The sequence below is a fragment of the Poecilia reticulata genome, linkage group LG16 (assembly GCF_000633615.1).
Source record: "Poecilia reticulata strain Guanapo linkage group LG16, Guppy_female_1.0+MT, whole genome shotgun sequence".
NCBI classification, from domain to species: domain Eukaryota; kingdom Metazoa; phylum Chordata; class Actinopteri; order Cyprinodontiformes; family Poeciliidae; genus Poecilia; species Poecilia reticulata.
In genome coordinates, this window is record NC_024346.1 from 9,300,576 (window position 1) to 9,320,300 (window position 19,725).

Here is a 19,725-nt window from a genome sequence, read left to right on the forward strand (position 1 = left end):
CTAATATAATGAACAATCTGGCAATTAAAAATAAATGAATGAGCATAAACTCCCTTGCAAATTGCTAGAGGCTCATAGCTTCCAGCTGTGCCAACGTGCAATAGTATTTCATTCCGTCATATGGTTTTGTTTTATTGTAGGTTTATGTCAGAGTTCACACGCACACACACACACAAACAAACACACAAACATAGTCCGAGATGACACTAAACGTGGGAACAGATATTTATTTGCTATTTAACAGCATGTCTATAAGCGCAGGTTCTTTATCCTCTCATTGTGAGAATGTAAGGGGCGGACCCTGCAGTGCCCTCTGGCAGGGACTGCAGTTTATATGTTAATACTACAGCTTTGGAACCACTCGCAGGAGTTGGACGCAGTTGGAGCCCCAAAGCGCGTTTAAAAAGCGCACCTCGCAGGAGAGTCCGAACAAAGCGGCGCGTCGCGACTGAGAGAAAGGAACAAAAGTCAGACTGACCTGTTACAGCGGACTTTGCGCGCCTGCGTAGCTTTTGTGCCTTTTAAAAAATTAATAATAACGTAGATTTCATATTTTATTGTCGTGTGCATCGAGCATTAATATAATTGTTTAAAAGTCAAGAGGAGAAAAAAAACTGCGAGTGAGTTTCCGGTAAATAAGGATCTGTTTGTGACTAAAGAAGTGAAGGATTTTAACTTAAAAGAGGGATCAGCTTCAGACACAACATACTCAGGTGAGTCTATGGCTTTTATGTTATTGGATATATTTAGCTCTAAACTTGAAAAGCAAAGTAACATAATTAACCGAATTATTATTATTATTATTATTATTATTATTATTATTATTATTATTATTATTATTATTATTAGTTTTGCGTTGTCAATTAACGATTTAGTTGGAAATATTTTTAATTGCAGAAGTAATAGGTTTGAGTTCCAGTGCGTCAATTTTTTTTAAATATTAGTTTTCTTTCCTGCCATAATTTAAACATATCTATAAATTGGTGTAGATTTGTTTTTGTTCTTTCAAGGTAAACCAAATTAACATTTATGTAGAGGTTTATGGATAAGAAATTTCAGAATTTTTAGCAAAACTACCAGTGTCCAGCAGGAGAGATGAAATCTGTGTTGTTGTTGTTGTTTTTTCAATCTATATTCAAAGAGCTTTCTAATGCACTTTACTGTAATCTGGCATGTTGTGCAAGCGTCTAGAGGGGAAAGCTGACCTGTGATGATCTGAGCTGTGCAGGATCAACCCGAAGGCTGCTGGAGCTCTGCACGCCTCAGGAGTTATGTGGGGGTTTGACTCAGAGAACATGGCAGGGATTCTTTCACTTGGCTGCCTGGTCTGATAAGTTATGCTAGTTGCTCCAAATTTGACCTCTCATGACAAGCGCAATTACGGCTTCTGCAGATACTCCTGGAGTAACACAATATGTAGCTGTCAACACTGCAAATGGTCTGGACTGCTTATAGTGATTTGGATATAAAAATAAAAATAATTAAATGCAATAAAGAATTATACAAAGGTGGTAGATTTTACAGGTTGCTTCGTCAAAAACAACCAATGTTTTTTTTTGTTGTTCTTTTCATGAGGTTTGTGAAAATCTTGCTGTGAAAAAAGTACTACTTCTGAGATAATCACCTCTCAGAAAAAAATATTTATCTTTTAAGGTAATTTTGAAGCTTTTATTTGAAATCTTAAAAAATATAACATTTTTTCTGTTTTGTTTCCTGTGATTTTTCCTTTTATACTATCGTGTTTCAGAAGTAATCTGACACACGTAGTATGGCTAGAAGATTTGTTCAGCACTCCGATATGACAGTAGGTTCAATTACAGACACAAAGTTCATCCACAGACATTTGCAACTCTGCGCTCAGAGTTGTGGCACCTTCTCTGGGTTCAATAAATTCCCAGAGTGGCAGCTCCCTTTCGGCATCTGAATAATTGATACATCAAACTTAGGGCTAACAAACGAGGCAATTTAATCTCCTGATTTTTTAATGAGCTGACTGGGCTGTGGGAGAGGTAAGACAACGTTTAATGGATGAAGGAGTGAAGGTGGAGAGAACTTTTAACAGCTTACAGAATACCACATTTTCCTGGGTGAAACAAATGTTTGTGATGAAACCCTAAAAGAAATAGTATTTTATAGTAAAGGATAAATATACTTTGGATCACTGTGCTCAGAAATGATTTTGGCCATTTGAGTGATATCAGAAGTATCAAAGTTCAGGATTATAAAATCATTTCTGGCCCATAGTTTGAGTGAGTGAGTTCTGGAAAATTTCACTCTGACTCATCCAAATGCTGAGTTTCCGGTTACTTGAATCACAATTTGCACAAGAATCAAAGTGGCGGCAATGAAAATTGTACATTGGTAATATTCTTGCTGGGAAAAAAAAATGTGTAAAAACAAACTTTAAATGTGAATATTTTTATTTTTGATGATGAACAATTATATTAATTGCCTACCTTTGCCTTCCACTGAAGAATGCATATGTTTATAGATACTTAAATCACACACACACATATANTATATATATAACAGTAATGTGTATTCCCATGACATTTTTGGCCCTAGGAATGCTTGGAATTCAAAAAATATTTTTGATTTATACATGAGCTAGAAATGCAATATTGCCTGCTGGAATGTTTAGACGCACCAAATGGTATTGTCCTCAGCGTGATTCAGAGCCACAAGCAGCTCAGCGGCCAAATATGGTGATATTTTTCTTTATTGAGCTGCGAGGGAGGACCGCCCATTGCTCAGATACGAACATGTTCTGTGTGTCCTCTTCACACGGGAGCTGTAAATACAGGCGGCACATGACACTATCTTAAAAAAAGATCTCAGCACCAAATATGACAAAAGCCTTTCGAGGTTCTGAGGTTCGTGTTGCGCCTCCAAGAGATGACAGTGAATTTCCTGAAGATAAACATGCCTGGGTTATTGATCCGGGGCCAAATGCAGCTTAAGGTGTTGTGAGCGCAAAGCATTTGTGGGATTCGGTTTCCCTGTTGCATGATGGATTGTTTCATTTAGCCAGTCATCTTAAAGTTTATGAGTAAGAACCACTCCACTCTGAACGCAGTCTGGAGCCAAATTGCACATCTTTGTTGCATCTGTTTAGGATTTAGTGTCACTAGTTAACTGAGTCAGAAGAAAATGATATAAACCTTTTTTTTTCCTTTGCAAAAATGAGTCAAAACTATTTATATATTTTTAGGACTGAACATAAATATTGCCTCATTTGTGGCCATTTGCTAACATTTACATCACAGGAGATTGAAATAACTCTCATGTATCGGTATCAGAAAATATAAAGATGTACGCACAATACTTTGCAAGAGTGTTGTGTGCACCTTCTTCCGTGTGACTCAGACATGGTGTCTGGCTTATTTGAGGAGACTTATTTTATGGGTTCCTTTCAACATCAGCTCTTTGCTAACTACTTTTCCCAAAAAGCCAGATTTGTGGGGTGCACAACTAAAAGCTGTTTTCGCCATAGGCTGTCACATCTGAGTTCAGGATCCCTGCAGCTCTTCTGGAGTTACTGCAGGCCTTTTGTCTGAGATTCAGTCTGTCATTGTGCAGCTATGACTTTAGATGGATATTCCTATTTTGGGACATTTGCAGTTGCTATAATCTCCCGTCTTTCAGATGATGGATTGAACAGCATCAGGTGATGTGTTCAAATCTTGGGAGGTTGTCCTGACTTAAACTTCCCTTTAAGTTTGTTTCTGGCATGTTTGTTGTGTTCCGTGATCTTCTCAATGCTGTTTCTTTCCAGATTTTCTCTGACAAAACCCATTATGCCTCTACAGAACAACTGAATTTATATATTCATACCTAATTTATACTGAGATGAAATTTCAGAGGGGTGAACTTTGTTTATCAATTAGGCAACTTCTAAACGCAACTGATAACACTGATTTTTTTAGTGTAAAGAAGACTGAGTACAAATGCACAACACACTCTAGATTTTTTAATAAAAGATTTGGTGTTTGGTAAAACAATACTTCTCTTTCACTTAACAGTTATGCACTACTTTGGTATATTATGTCCATATGGAATACTTTTAAGTTTGTTGTTTTGATTGACAAAGATGTGGAAAACTGTATTTGTTGCCTCGCTTAGCCTTGCAAAAACAGTAATGGGGTTCAAAGCACTTTCGTGTTTTATAAGGAGGAAAGCTAAGGGATATTTTCTGGCCTGCAGCATTAACTTCTTGAGAGTTTCTATTAAAGAATTTAGGTAAGATTTACATCATCCAATAAGAAGTCAATAAATCTCTGAAAATAATTCAGTTTGTCATTTACAAGACCCCTTTGTTGTGGATTAAAAAGAAAAACATGTGCTAATGGGTGCACTTTAGCTGTTCTTTGCTAGCAGCTTTGAGGGTTTTCATATATATTCTTGCCATTGGCAAAAGTAATCCAAACTTATGAACATTTTTCATATTTTGTCATGTCAAACCTTTAATGCATTTAACTGGGATTTTATGTAACAGACCTAAGCAAAAATATTACTTAATAATGAAGTGGAAGGAACGGTGTACATGCTTTTTAAAGATTTTATAAATAAAAGTGTGAAAATTGTGGCATTTGTATTTAGCACTAGTTGTTTTTGACTATTTTTTTCATAAGCGCTTAAGGCTCAGATTATTTAAATTTGAACTTTAACTGGGCCATTCTATGCTCTAAGCTGTAGATTTAGTTTTACATATTCAGAAAATAAATTTCTCTAAAGTCTTTTACAACATCAAAAAGTTTTCTTCTAGGCATTTAGTCTGAACACCTTTCCCGTTTCCTCCAGGTTCCACTATGATGTGTTAGACTTTGGTTTATGTGACACAGGTTATTTTGAATTTAGGCCAAAAGTTTATATTTTGGTCCCAACTAGTCGGAACATCTTCCATTTGTTTGTTGAATTCTCTCTGTGACTCTTTGCAAAACTGAAACAGTTTTCTGGGGAAAAAGAAATCTAAAATCAAAACCATACATAACTTTTTTTTTGCCCTACAAATTTAATCACTTTGACTTGATTCACCAAAAAATCTTATAAACATTTAACGAGCAAAAACAATTATACTTGATAAAGTTTGCTGTTGTGTGACAAAATGTGGAAAAAGCTCAAGGGGTATGATAACTTTGCAAGACATTGTGAAAATTCAATACATTTAGCAATCCCAGAAGATACAAAAAAAGTTTTCAAAAACGTTAAAATATGTCAGTATTCTTTCTGTGATTTGCTGTGTCTGCATTTTCCACATAAAATCCATTCTAATTTTTTATTTATTTTTTCTTCTCTAGTCCTTTTTTGCTCATTAGGCACCGGATCAAACGAAAGCGCAACCAGACATCAGAAGAAAAACCTGTATCCGTCTTTTGTCAGCTTGCACACCATTATTTGCCTCCATCTCCAAAGCAGCACGCATACTTAAACGACAGCAAATCTGGCTCCAGCAGGAGGCTTTAAGCTTTTTTAAAGCTCCTCATAAACTTCATGGGTTGACCCACAAGCACTCCACCACGCCTCCTCCTCATCCCCTGCTCTAACCCTTCTCACTTCCCGCCGCCTCCGTCTGTTTACGCCACCTCTGACATGATGACTTGTTTTGCCTCGTACTTGCCCGGACGTGTAATTGCAGCGTCACACTTTACATCTCCGACTTGTGGATATATCAGGCAGTAGAGTGAAAGATTCAGAGAGAGACCGGGGGAGGGAGAGGCAAACAGAAGGAGAGGAAGGAGAGCAGCACTGCTTGTTGAGAAGAGGGTCCATCAGTACCTGCAGCAGAGGGATCCACCTGCCCCAAAGAGGAAGGGGGAACCCCCCCCTTACCTGATCCATCTGGTTGCAAGGGGGGGGCCTTGCACAGCCTGGAAGGCAGCAGGGACTATGCAGCTGGGACTGGTGGCGCTGGCAATGATCATTCTCAGCTCCATGGGTCACAGTGACGTTCTCAAGCTCTCCAAGGCGAGAAGGCAGAGACGGGGTAAGTTGTAACGCTTTGGTTTGTTTTATTGGTTTCCGTCTCCTTCCACTGCACCAATGCTCCTTTTCATTTCTGTGGTCTGACTTACTGCGGTGGACATCTTATAAACATTTAACGAGCAAAGTAACGATAACATTTTGTTTATTTTCCCTCGACTCTTATTTGTTTTTCCAAGGCGGGTTATGTTGGGTTCAGAGTTTCCCCCGGAATGGATCATCTTTCTGGCTCTTTTAAGATTATGCCTCTCCCAGTTTATGTAAAACTTTTATGGGTATTAAAGTTGTTTATAGAAGGTTTTTTTGATGGATTCCCTCTCAAAGCCATTGCTCATTTTGTGTGTGGCTGTGTGGGCACATAACAGAGTGAGTACCTGACAGCTCTAAGCTCTCTCTTGGACCAGGCAGCCAGTATTATTGTAAGCATTTTTCTGACCTCACGCAACTACAAAGACGGGGCGCCCGGATCGACTTGCAGCATATCTCTCTGCGCTGGTGTTTCTGTCAGCTTTGAAATAATTCTTCCTTTACACACAAGGGGCTTTCAGTGGATGCCAAGCTCGCCCGACTCCTCAAAGCCAGAATACATATAATACCAAGACCGGCCCCAGCAACAGATGTGGTGCTAATATAAGCACACAAACTGGGAGGGAGAGTCAGAATTAATCTTGTGGCAATGTGATGAAAACAGAAGATATGGAGCAACTAATAATACTCAGGAGGTTCCCTCCAGAGTGGCGCAGCCAGCTCAAGGTTTCCCTCTCAAAATATTGGGAAATGTTTTCAATTTACACATCTTAAGATATCTTATCTTCAAAGTGACCAGATTCGGCTTCTGTCAATCTTGCCCTCTGGTATAAAAACAGCAGAAGAGAAATCTTCGTTTTAAAATTGTTTAGCCTTAGTTGAATTCAAGGATCAAACTAAAACAAACAGAATTTTATCACGAAAATCTCTTGAAAAAATGCTTAAAACATTCCATCTCACAGGTGAACTATGGTTGAAACCAGGTTTTTTCTTGGGGCATTGCATTTATTTTCCCTCACCGTCTAACATTTAATTGGGAAGAGAATGCTTTATAATCTTTAAATTCAAATTTTACCTTTTAAACTGTATGACTGAGTTTCATTCTTCAACAATCTTCTTGTAATAGTTTGCTGCAAGTTTGACTGAATCCTGTGGACATAACTGGCGTAACCAAGTTAGATTTGTAGGCCCCCTTGATCTAACATACAAACTTTCTTTATGAACTCTCTAAAAAATTCTTTGTTGTCTTTGAGTAAATTTGTAACTAAATTGATGGCATGATTTGTGTCACTTTTCATTTGACAGAGACAAATGCCTCAGGAATTGAGATGTTTCTTCAGTATTTCCTCATATTGTGTGATATGGAATAAAATTTATGTACTGATTGTGATGGGTGGTGCTAATCATAAATGTCACAATATGTGTTTGGTGTAAAACTTATAAAATGGAAAAAAAAAAGCATATATTCCACTCAATTAGTGTATTTTCTTTTTCAATTGCAAGTTTTAAAATGTTAAAAGAAAATCTTTTATAGTCTCAAACCAAGCAATTCAGTTTTCCATGTTTTTATATTCAGGATGGCTGAGGAAGCCATTTTCTTTCAAATGTAATTTGGAAATGTTGACTGTGAACTGGTTGTGCTTCGGTGGAAGGATAATTCATCATTGCAATAAGTAGGCTACACAATTTCTTGGTTTTATCCAAACGCTGAGCACACCAGACTGATGCTCCTCGCTCTTCTTTTGCACTCATGTTTGTGACTCTGTATTGCAAGCACAAGACCATGCTGCTACAAACTAGAAAGCCCTCCACAGGAGAGAGGCTTTTAAGTTAAAATAGGTAATGTGATTAATGTGCATTACGTATTGTTAGCATGCTAGACCCATCCATCCATCCATCTATCCATTTTTTTTACACCCTTGTCCCTTAGTGGGGTCGGGAGGGTTGCTGGTGCCTATCTCCAGCTAACGATCTGGGCGAGAGGCAGGGTCACCCTGGACAGGTCGCCAGAGCATGCTGGACCTTTTAGATTAAATCAAGTTTAATTTAAACTCGAACCAGGTCCAGAAAAGTGATGTTTATGCACTTGCCTTTTAGCTAGCTCCTCCCTTGCTGCTTCTAACTTGCTCTGTTTTAAAACCAGCTGATTACATCATCAACAATTATTACTGCGGTTAGCTGGTAGAATACAAATCTCCATTATAGGCCAAACTTCTGTCATTTCTACCTTGTCCGGTATGCAATGCGCATTACTAATTCTCACAATGCAATCTATTTTGTGAGGCGAAAAGATGATGCTGCCATCCTCAGAGAGCCTCCCCATTATTCTCAAAAAGTCAAAAAATGTTGCTTTCAGGGTAGTGACTTCTTCCATGCTGAGTGGCCTTTCATAACATATGAGTACAGGACTACACACAAGGAGTGTCCTGTGTGTAGTCCTGTATCAGTTTTGTGGTGAATAATGACTCTTACTAATTCACCTCTATTGCATTTATTGTGGTGTCCGTAGACAAATTTTACAAAAAAACCATGATCGTCTCTCAGACGCAGACGCCTCCTCTTTCCTCAACTATCATGGTTGGACGTCCCCTTGATGTCTTTACTTGCATATAATTGTTTAGTCGAATTAATTTCACTCCTTCAGGCATCTGAAAGTTGTACCCTAAGAATGAACCAGACTTGAGGACGTATACAATTGTCTTCCTTGATATCTAGAACGGCTTATTTTCCATGAAGCCCCACCAGAAAGACAGTTGTTACCGATAACACAATTTGTAACAGAGACTAACTAGAACTTTTACTGCTCACTGATGCTTACCATTCTTCAGCCATGGAGAAATCTGTTCCTGGAAGTAACCTTTTAGCTGGTTTGGACTTCCCTCTTTATCTCTAGGGGGCAGCGCGGCAGATTGATTGCTGTACGAATGAACGTTGAGCTGATAGAGAACAGCACAGTAAATCAACTCAGATGACTGTTTTTTTTGTTTTTTTTTTACCCAAGACCACTGCTAGTAAAGGATATGCACTATAGCCACACATCCTAGAAATGATTTAGGTTACTGCTTCTGTGTACGTTGTCTTCTGTTTTTTGTTTTTTGTTGTTTTAGATTGAGGGATATGATTCATGATGAAGCATGGGATGAAGAAATTGTGTGTTTTGTCTTTAAATAGGGTTTGTTTTCTTGCAAGTTTGGGCGTATGTCAAATTAGTATGTTTACACTTGCTGTTTTTTTTTCTTCTCTAAACCATTTACCCATCAATCAGAAATGTTTGTTGACAAACTCTAGATTTTACTTAGTTGACTGGTAGTCACAATTTTGGTTCGCTTTCCACAGTAAACTCTTTTTGCGCTTGCCATCAATCCAGTCTTGAAATAAACAAATAGCAACTTAAACAAATACGCTTAGATATTTAGTCAATGTTTATTTAGATTCTGGACCCCTCTTCAAAGCTACAATCCTGACTTATCTGAGAAATCAGTCAAATTTACTTTAGATATAGTGTGTAGTGTCAGCCTGAGGCTACTAATCAGCATTTTTTTGAATATTCCCATTTGCATAGCTTTTATATTTTGTTTGCTTTGTTTTAAATTTTACATTTGTCTTAACATATTCCTTTAAAGGAGTTTACTTAAGTAATCCCCTTTAAAGCTGCAGCAAAACAACTGAGCTGCATGTGGGAACCTTGCAAGGAATCAAGGAAAATTTGGCAACAATATAAACTACCATGACCTTCCTATGCAACAATACTCAATTCTTCAGTTCTCTGTCTGGAATTTGTCCCATTGTGCTGGATTTCTCAAGATGCATTTCATCCTAGTCAATTAGTGAATAGAAGGAGGAGATGTGGATGATGATGTTGATTTTCTGTTCTGCTTTAGAACTGTAGTCTACTAATGGTTGTAGTTTGGCAATGACAGCGGAGGAAGTGAAAGAAGTCATTCGTTCACTCCAAATGTGTTGGCCACGCTTTCAAATGTTGAGCAATAAAAGCCGGAGCAAGAGGAATGTTTAAGGCATTTTATTGCCGACAAAAATGCCGTTCGGCTCGGCAATTTTCTCTTTGTAGCTGGGGATCTTTGTTTACAGCACAGAAAATTTCCGTCAAGCCTTCATAGCTTCCAGGTGCTGGTGCATCACAGTCATCATGTGCATCATGGCCAAATGTTAGTGATTGGATAAATTCAGATCCCGTTGTTTAAAATTTCAACAGAGTCCTCACCTCTTTTTTTTATTTTCCATCTTTTGATGTTTTTTGACCTACATAAACAGTGAAAAATATCCAACTTTAATCCTGTGGACCGTAATAATGCGGGCATTGTGATAACAATCGGGGAAGTCAAAAACAGAAACACAGAAGCTCCCTGGTTTCATCAACCCAATGTGGACAAATGCCATATTTTTTACTGTCTGTAAGCTCTTCATGCCCGTTCCTTCCTGTTTGTTTATTCTCATGTTTCCACAGTTAGCACTGAGGGACCACCATCCTGCCCCAAAGGCTGTGACCGATGCTCTGAGTACAATGGCTGCATTAAATGCAATCCAAAGCTCTTCATCTTCCTGGAGCGCAATGACATCCGTCAGATAGGAGTGTGCCTCCCCTCATGTCCTGTGGGATACTTTGGCATGCGGAATCCAGAAGGCAACAACCGATGCACACGTGAGTAATACTTTCAACACTAGAAAACATGGAAAAAAAAAACTCTCCCGAAAAGAGCCAGATGAACCTAAACAGGATATGAGTGGGCTTAGTAAATTTGTTGACATTCCTATACGGTCCTGCACAGTCATGAAGGTTTCAGCATGCTCATTTCTCGATAATTCTCAAATTAGACCTGTGGAAGACATGTGCTTACTATTGACTCATCATATCCTGCTTATGTGGGCATTTTAGTGGTTTATACAAGAATTCTGCCCAAGTTTTGGCTAAGTTGTGTCTCTTGTTGCATCTGCAGATGTCTTAATAAAAACTATGTTCATTTATTTTGAATAGCTTAGGCAGACATAGAAGGTAAATGCTTATTTCGATTTTCTATTTCTTTAATTTTATGTTGCCATTTTCGTTTATATTACGCAAACCACAAATAAGCACCACATAGACAAAGATATGTTCAACAAAAATAAAATACATTTTGTTCTTACTATAAAATGCAAGATGTAGCAGGCGTCTTTTCTCCATGATTACCATCTTTACTGTACATTGCAGCAAGATAAACCTGAACCCTCATCCAGTTTTAATTTTGGAAAGAAGCCCACGGCATAAAGTGCTTTTTTTCCACATTTTGATATTTTTTCCTTACTCTAAGTCCATCTGAAGTGTTTGTTGCTGAAAACATTAGTGATATGATTTAATAGAAAGTTTAGCAGACTCCACATGAGTGTGACAGACAGAAAGGGCTTTCCTCTGGCATGCCTCCCAAACAACCATTTGGGACGTAGATAGCTTATAAAGGCTGTTATATAGACGTACCGCCCCACTTTGCAGCACTTTGCTAACATTAAACTGTAAAGATGTTTTTTTTTTTTTTTATTTATTTTCAAACTCCTTAGCCCTCTCTGGGTGGGGTGACCTCATCCAACCTTGTTTGTCATAGTTCCAGTTTAACTATTGTTCTGACTGTAGTAATGTGCAATTTATTTTATTTTTTCTTCATTTTGAAAATTCAAAGATAAATATATTCTGTTCGTTAGGTTAGATCAACCTGAAGAAAAAAAATTTATAACGTTTCACGTATACTGTAATCACATAAACTTTATAGGAATCATAAAAAGACCAACACTTCTGGAAACACTTGCTGGTCATTTTCCCTTTGAGTAATAGTAGTTAAATTTAAAGTTGGATTTTCCTAACCTTTTTAGTGAGTTGTTATGTTGCTGCAATAAAGTAGTAATTTATATTAAGGCTGTTGTCCCTTTACGAGGAATGGAAAAAAAGTAATGTGCTTATACTTACCAATTACTAATTGAAGTTAAAAGATTTAATCCAATAAAATAAGTGTAAGCACCTAGACTTTTCAAACATACTTTAAAATAGCCTAGAGGGTGCTGCAATTTTTCAGTATTAGTCACATTTGCAATGACAAATATTTGTGACTGAGGAAGATGTTCTGGTTTAACTGTGCTTACACAGTAAGCACAGTTAAACAATTGATTGTGAAATTGCTTTTATATTGCTGCTTTTCCAGTTGAAAATACTGGCATAAATACATATTACAGCTATAAATGTACAAAGCTGCAGGAATGTAAGGATTTAAATACTCCTCTGCTCATTTACAGGGTGGTTAAAAGGGCAGCTGCACTCTCACTATTTGATAACTTAATTATTTTTTTCTTCTCATGGCATTGGCTCCAGTGCTTTTAGGTGAAGAGTGCCAGGAGCTTTGTCTGATGTTTGTTTTCACAAATGTGTGGGTAGAAATAAGGATTGGACTAAAAATCCCAATGAAAAGACTTTTAAGAGTTTGTTTTGCAGTATTTGTCTGTTTTTCAGTTGGCTCTGATCTGCAGGGGTTTTGTCAGGCCAGGATGTTTGTTGTGTTCTCACTATAGCAATACTTTAAATAATATGCAGTCATATACAGTGGCTGGTTTGGATTATGAGTAAAACCAAAAGTGAAGCTGGTTTCCTAATTATGCATGTTAAATCATAAAAGAATGAGATAAATGCTACTTTGAGTTGCTTTTATGTCGGCAGATTTTGCCTCCATATGAATAATAGACTATACTTTACACATCAAGTTAGATTATATTTGATAAATAAGTTAATGTAATGTCATAATGGTTTGCAGACAAAACAAAACTCCATAAAACACATTTTTTGTTGTTGTTTTGTTTCAATTTTGTTGCTCATATGGTTAAATTTATCCTTTACATTCTTTTCAGAGGCACTTAGTGGTAAACTGGGGTTATTATCCAATCATCTGGCTTTTTACATGTCATCCTTAAATGTAACATTAGCAACATTAATCTTAAATTATCATGCTAAAAAGATTGTTTATGCCAAATTTAGCTGTCAAGGTTTGACAATAGTAATTGGAAGAAAAAAGGAAGAGCATTAAGATCTCACTGATGGATCATTTCTGGTTTTGGCATCACAGCAGCTGCAGAAAATGTAGCCTGTATTAAAAATACATTTTTATCACAGTTTTAGAAAGATTTTACCTAATGGAACTTTGTAAAGTACTTCATAATATCTTATTTTATTTTATTTTCATTTAATGTATCTGCTCACATTTATTTTAAGAGTAGCATTGATAAGTTAATAAATGATACAAAAGAGGATTTTTTTTCTATATTGGGATCTATCCTTCCCAATATGTTAAAGCTACAATGACCACCACAATGACCACCACACTGCCACCACCGTGTTTGGTTGTTGATATGATCTTCCTTGTCTGAAATACCATTAGTTGTAGCCAGATGTAGAGGGACACACACCCACGGAATATTTTATTAAATCATAAACACTGTATTACTTTTTGAAATCTTTTAACCAACTTCAACAAGTCAGACGGTAAGGCCTGAGTGTATGGAGGTGTACGGAAGAGGATTAGGGCCACTGGAAAAAAAAAAAATTAAACAGTTCTGACTTTAATCTCAGAATTCTGAGATTGAAGTCAGAATTTTAATCTCAGAATTCTGACTTCAATCTCAGAATTCTGACTTTAACCTCAGAATTCTGAGATTAAAGTCAGAATTCTGACTTTTTTTCTCAGAATTCTGAGACTAAAGTCAGAACTGTTTTATTTATTTTTTCCAGTGGCCCTAATCCTCTTCCGTAGAGGTGTCAAGTGAAATTGAATTTAAAAAAAAAAATTATTAAACCACAGTTCATTCATCATTTAAAAAATGACACAATTACAATTTACCATTAGATCTGACTGTGTTGGGTAAAGTACATGAAATTCACATAACATAATCACTCTTGTATTTACGTATGTGTGCTTGACAAAACATACATACACGCGTATGATGACCCAAAATGGATAAAAACAGAAGAAATCTGTAGATGATAAATACTTTGACACATATTTTCTGGAGTCTGGACAATGCTTCTTTTAACATACCGCTTTGGGATCATAAAGATATTTCCATTTTTAAAGACTAACTGAGAGGCCAGCAAGAGTGTTTTTAATAAAGCTACACAAGAGAGTGAAGTGTGTTAAGGGTCAGATTTGAGGTACTTGTGGTCACCCCTATGTTGGAACGGTTTTCAAGTCTGAGATATTGAGAAATCACCTGTTGTGAAATCTGCTATAACAGATTCTGGCAGCGTTTATTTAAACTAGTTAAAAAAAATAAAATTAAAAGAAATCAGCCCTCTGTTGGATGTGTTTTGAAAAGGCAACTCTAGCTACTCTGAAACAATAAAATCCTGTGCATTTTACGAGTACTAATAAAACTCTTTGAGAAACTAAAAATCAAGGTTTTTTTTTTTTTGTATTTTGTCTCAAAGTTTGAAATGTTTAGACGGAATATTTCATTTTCTGTGTTTGGAACTGAAAACATCCTGAAACTGATTGCTTTGAAATTCTCTTTCTTTGTATGTTTTCAGAGTGTAAAATTGACAATTGTGAAGCATGCTTCAGTCGCAACTTTTGCACAAAATGTAAGGAGGGCTTGTATTCACACAGTGGCCGATGTTATGTCAGCTGCCCTCCAGGCAAGCACACCGCCAATAACACCATGGATTGTGACGGTGAGTGAACATTTACATTTTTTGCGTAAAACTTACAAAACAACGTTGCCACTTCATCTTACTTATTTCTTCTTTAGCCATTGTTTGAGACAATATCGACACTCTAATTTCCTTTTTCCTGAAGCACTTACAGTTGAAAGACGTCAAATGCCAAACTTTTTTGGCATTGTAAAAGTATGTGTCAAATGTGAACCTTTTCACATTTGACACATTAAAACTACAAACATCAAAGTATTTTAATGAGATTTTTATGTAATTGTTAAATCATTTATATATATTTTTTTATTTTACAAAGAATTCTCTGAAAATTGTGTAATGCATTTCTATTCAGCCTACCTAAAATAAACACTCTGTAGAGCCACGTTCACTGCAGTTACACCTGCAGGCCTTCTGGGTACCTCTCTTCCAGCTTTGTACAACCAGAAACTGTAGTTTTGATTTTTCTTCTTTTCAAGTTTAGTCAGATTAGACGATAAGAGTCTGTGAATTGGAACTTTTAATACGTGCCACAGATTCTCAGGTACATTCTGGTTCTGAATAAATGTGTTGTAGTTCTTGCTGTATCTTCAACAAGAAGGCAAACCTCTGCCTCAACTGTTGTACAGCCTCTAACAGCTCTTCATTCAGGATTTCAGTAGAAACAGTTAAATTGTGATCTTTATGGCGAGAGTTGTGAACACTTATTGTGATTTTCTGGTTTTCAATATTCAGTAAGCCCTCAAAAACTTTTTCCACACACTCATAGTGGGGTATTTGTGTGTAGAATTTTGAGGAAAGAAAAAATGTCAAACACTGTGAATACTTTCTAGATGTCCTTAAAATACTTTGAAGTCTGTTCTTATAACTTGGCAAAATGTTAAAATGCCATGACATGAATACTTTTGCAAGGCACTGTATTGCTAAGTTAAACTGGCTCTGCTCCTATCCATAATTGTCACATGCAGAGTCTGCTTAAAGACAACACATTTTCAGTTTCTTAGCAACTACTCAAACCTGTTGCTCCCCTGCTATAAATCCATCCACAAATCACAAATTGTTTTCAGATGTGCAGACTCCCTAAGCTCATTATCCTAAGTCAAACCTACTGAGGTGTGAAAAGCACAGAAAACATGAAGCGAATGTGAGATGCTGAAGATTTGAACCCTTCACTCAGCTCCTAAGATTTTTGAACATATAAAAATATATATGTATATATACATATTTTTGTCCCAGGTCATCATGCTTCAGAGTGTGAACTAGGAGAGTGGAGCCAATGGAGTTCCTGCATGAAGAAGAACAAGACATGTGGATTTAAGAAGGGCTCACAAACCCGGGTTCGTTCACCCCTTCCCCAGATTCACAGTGTGGACACCTCCCCTGCTTATGTGCCCTCACAGACCTGTGCTCCAGAGACAGAAAGGAGGAAGTGTGTTGTGACCAAGACGCCTTGTCCTCGAGGTAAAAGACACAATTAAAAAAGCTGATTCACAAATGAGAGCTTTTTTTTCCCTCGAACATATGAGCAAATGAAAGTCAAAACGTTCCTTAATAAAGGCATCCAATGACTCATTACTCACTTTTTTAAAAGGTTAGCACATTCACAAGTGTGTTTTTGACTCGCAGCATGTTGGTTGGGCTTGGTTTGGCAGAAGACAAAGAAGGTTACAGAATCTCCTGAGCTTAGCACGTATAAACAATAAACTCAATCCACCAGTTGAGCAGATGAAGGGTGGACATTACGCACTGCTGAGCTGGACGGGGATCTGAAAAACTAGAGAAAGGGCTGTTTGTTTCTGAAGAACACTGAAGCGAGAGGCTTTCATGGCTGCACACAACCGCTTGCTCTCCAGCAGGTTAACAGTCATTCTCACAGTTTAGTGACCATTAATGTTTTATTAGTAACTCTACTCTTTGTTAACTGCTGAGGCCATCAAATAGCAACTTTGCATGTAAAGTTCAAGAAAAATGCAGTGTTTGTTTATATGAGAAACAGCTATCACACCTGGATTTAGGTTCAGACTTGACTAGGCTATTAATAAATTCCCGCTGAAAGACTTTGATGACACATAGTGTCTTATAAGTCTACTGAATATTTTCCTAAAGGTGGTCAAGATGTTTTTCTTTTTATTTCTTGAGAAAATGTGAGAAGATCTTTGTGTTCTTTTTGATCAGTAGTGGGTTTTGCCAAGGTTTTCAAATGTGTCCAGTGTTGTTCTTTCTGTTGGACTACAAACATTTAATGTGATTTTACGAGAAATAGTAGGCCAGTCATTCCTAGGATTCTCTACTACTCATGTCTCTCACATTAGTCTCAGAGCCAGAAAAAAGGCCCTGCAATTCTTATGGATTACTGATAAATGTCCTTGTTTCTCATTTGTTCTTACATTTCTTTAGATTAGGACATGAAGAGTTGCTTTTTGAGTGTTTAAGTCACTTCATGGTCTCACTGAGGTGATATTTAAGTTACATATTGATCGTATCAGTAGTCGGTCCACTGAATTTGAAAGCAGCTTTCGGAAAAATGTTATTCATAATTGATACATCATTTAACAAAGGGGAGAACCACTCTGTCACACAGGGCCCAGTTGGTTTTGAAAGCATTTTCCCCTCTAAAAAAAACAAAAACTTGAGCTCATTTGTGGAACAGTTTTTGCATTCCTCGGGCTTTCTCCTGTCAAAATGTTTTTTTAAAAATCTTTTTTGAAGATAAAAAAAAAAAAAAAGTGTGACACTTAAAGCAAAAACAGAAAAAGTCAAATACTTGTTTGCTGCACTTCAGTAGCTGCTGCACCTACTTATTTAATTTCATTGGATTAGATCTCTTCAATTGCAATAGGATTAACGTTAATTTGAAGTTATTAGCAAATCACCTTCTCTCTAAATGCCCCCATATGTCAGTTTCTTTTACATAATGCACCAATTTCACAAATGCTAGAACAGTAAAGTTAGTTACAAGGGCAAGCGGAACTTTAAATAGGGAGTATTTAAAGTCTTTATTGGACGGTGGCACGCTTAGGGGATTTCGGCCACAGCAGCAACGTTGGCTAACAACATTTGCACAGTGCTGGCAGCAGTACAGATGTTTCAACATGTAACAGATGGCCTGCCCCGATACACTGTATGTGAGTAAACATGGGGAGGGCTTGCATATTATGTTACCATTCTCTAAACTTGGAAAGTTCCTCTCGGGTTCTGGATCTAAACAACAGAACATGATCTGACAGTGTCCCGTACAGATCTGCTCGGATGAAGGATTGTAGTTGTTCATCGAAGAGCTGGCTATTCACTGACTTTTGACTACAAGGTATCAAGCACAAGAAGCAAATTCACTCTTGCCACATCTTCTAGGAAAAACTTTCGGCTTTGAGTTCAAAAGAATACTTAGTGGTGAAAAACTGCAAACTCTTCCTAAGCTTTATGCAAAGGTATTTTATAATTAAAAACATAAGAATGATAGAAGAGGTTTCACATGACGCATATAGAATCCTAGAAGCCTTACGGATTACGTAACAACCAACTGTTAAAGTTTAGAAGACTTTTTTTCCTCAGCCTCATCTTGCTAAACTTCTGCTAAAATGCACTGGAATGATTTTTATCGGCTGGATAATTCATGGGTGATGGCACTGTGACTCCAATGAACAAGTTCATGTGGGTAAAAGAGCGCAGCTGTGGATTCATCTGTGGGAGCTGGCTGGCAGGCGGGCTATATAAAACACAGGGGGCAGATCTTGTATAACATCAGTGATTTAGTGGCCTGCAGATCTCACGCTTTGTGTTGATTTGGCTGTGATTTCCGTCCCCCCCCACTGTTTCCTGAAGCTCAACGAAAAAAAAAAGTCTCACGCGAAAGGATTTGCTGCATGTGTTATTGCATTTGTCAAGCAAAACTGTTTAGCTTGGATGGAGAGTAGGTGCAATCAGAGCTGTCATAAACTGATGGAGTCCCCGTCTCTCGGCTCCATCAGCGATTTGTTAGAGACCTAATTAAGTCCTTACACAGTGAGTACGTCTGCTAGTGTTTTTGAAATATTTTCGAGGACTCTTCAGACATGCTCCGCTCTTGCTCATCATGTTTAATTTCAGCTGTTCACGCTTAGTTTTAAGGGCTTGTTAAAATAGCGAGCACAAAAACTCAGTTTATGGATGCAACATTAATGAAATTAAAGACACTAATAATTCACATTCTTTATGGAATCTTGCTACATGTCAGTCAGTTCACCAAATGAGTGTTTAGCTGTGTTTATTTTTAACAAATCAATTGTAGCTGGAAAATTAGCGTGGCTCAGATTGTTCTAGGTTTTAGTTGTAAGTATCCCAACAACGATGTTTTTCTGGGTCAGTGGCAGAAATACAGATGTCTTAGGTTTTGTGACCAATATTTGAATCCAAACTTTGCCATTAAAGACTCTAGCTGATTCTGTTTTCTGTGTGAGAGATATAAATAAACAATTACTTATTGTTTTTTACTGTTGTAAATAAATTAAAATTTTATAATATTTTATTCAATTATTTTTTTCACATATAAGCACTTGTTTCCTTTACAAAATCATTCATATTAAAAAAAAAACATGTACCTTACCTTTATTATTATATTTACATATTTTACATATTTTATGTAGATTTTCTCTGATTCAGAGAATGAGATTTTCTCTGGTTCATTGAAAATCTACAAAAATATGGGACATAAACATCTGTAAATAAAACACAGCCAAATAGAATGATGACATATCTCCTTTACAAGACAGAGCATATACCAATAATCATTTTTATACACCTGGAAATATAAGCATGTGCATCATTTCACAAGATTATTTTTATTATCATTAAAGGTTCAAAGTAAATAACTGAAGTCTTCAATTTAGTATTTTAGAAAAAAAAAACATTGATTTGCTGTTAAATGTTAAAAAAGTTTATATTTTTTGTCCCTCATTTCAGAAAGTCAATGTCACAATATGTGCATTCATTGATATTTTTCACAAAAACCCATAGGAGTTTCATTTTGTGAAAATGAGTGACAAAAAAATAATGAACTTGTGTATATA

General features: G+C 36.8%; 1 protein-coding gene across 1 annotated transcript in view; it reads left to right on the forward strand.

Moving 5' to 3' along the window:
* The first annotated feature begins 348 nt into the window (after positions 1-348).
* rspo1 (R-spondin 1) overlaps positions 349-19,725 on the forward strand; it is a 23,869-nt gene continuing 4,492 nt past the window's right edge. Inside the window, exons 1-5 of the mRNA XM_008431094.2 lie at positions 349-713; positions 5,298-5,983; positions 10,472-10,666; positions 14,561-14,704; positions 15,917-16,141. Coding sequence (XP_008429316.1) covers positions 5,887-5,983; positions 10,472-10,666; positions 14,561-14,704; positions 15,917-16,141 — 661 coding nt within the window. The 5' untranslated portion in view covers positions 349-713; positions 5,298-5,886. The remainder of the gene's footprint in view (positions 714-5,297; positions 5,984-10,471; positions 10,667-14,560; positions 14,705-15,916; positions 16,142-19,725) is intronic.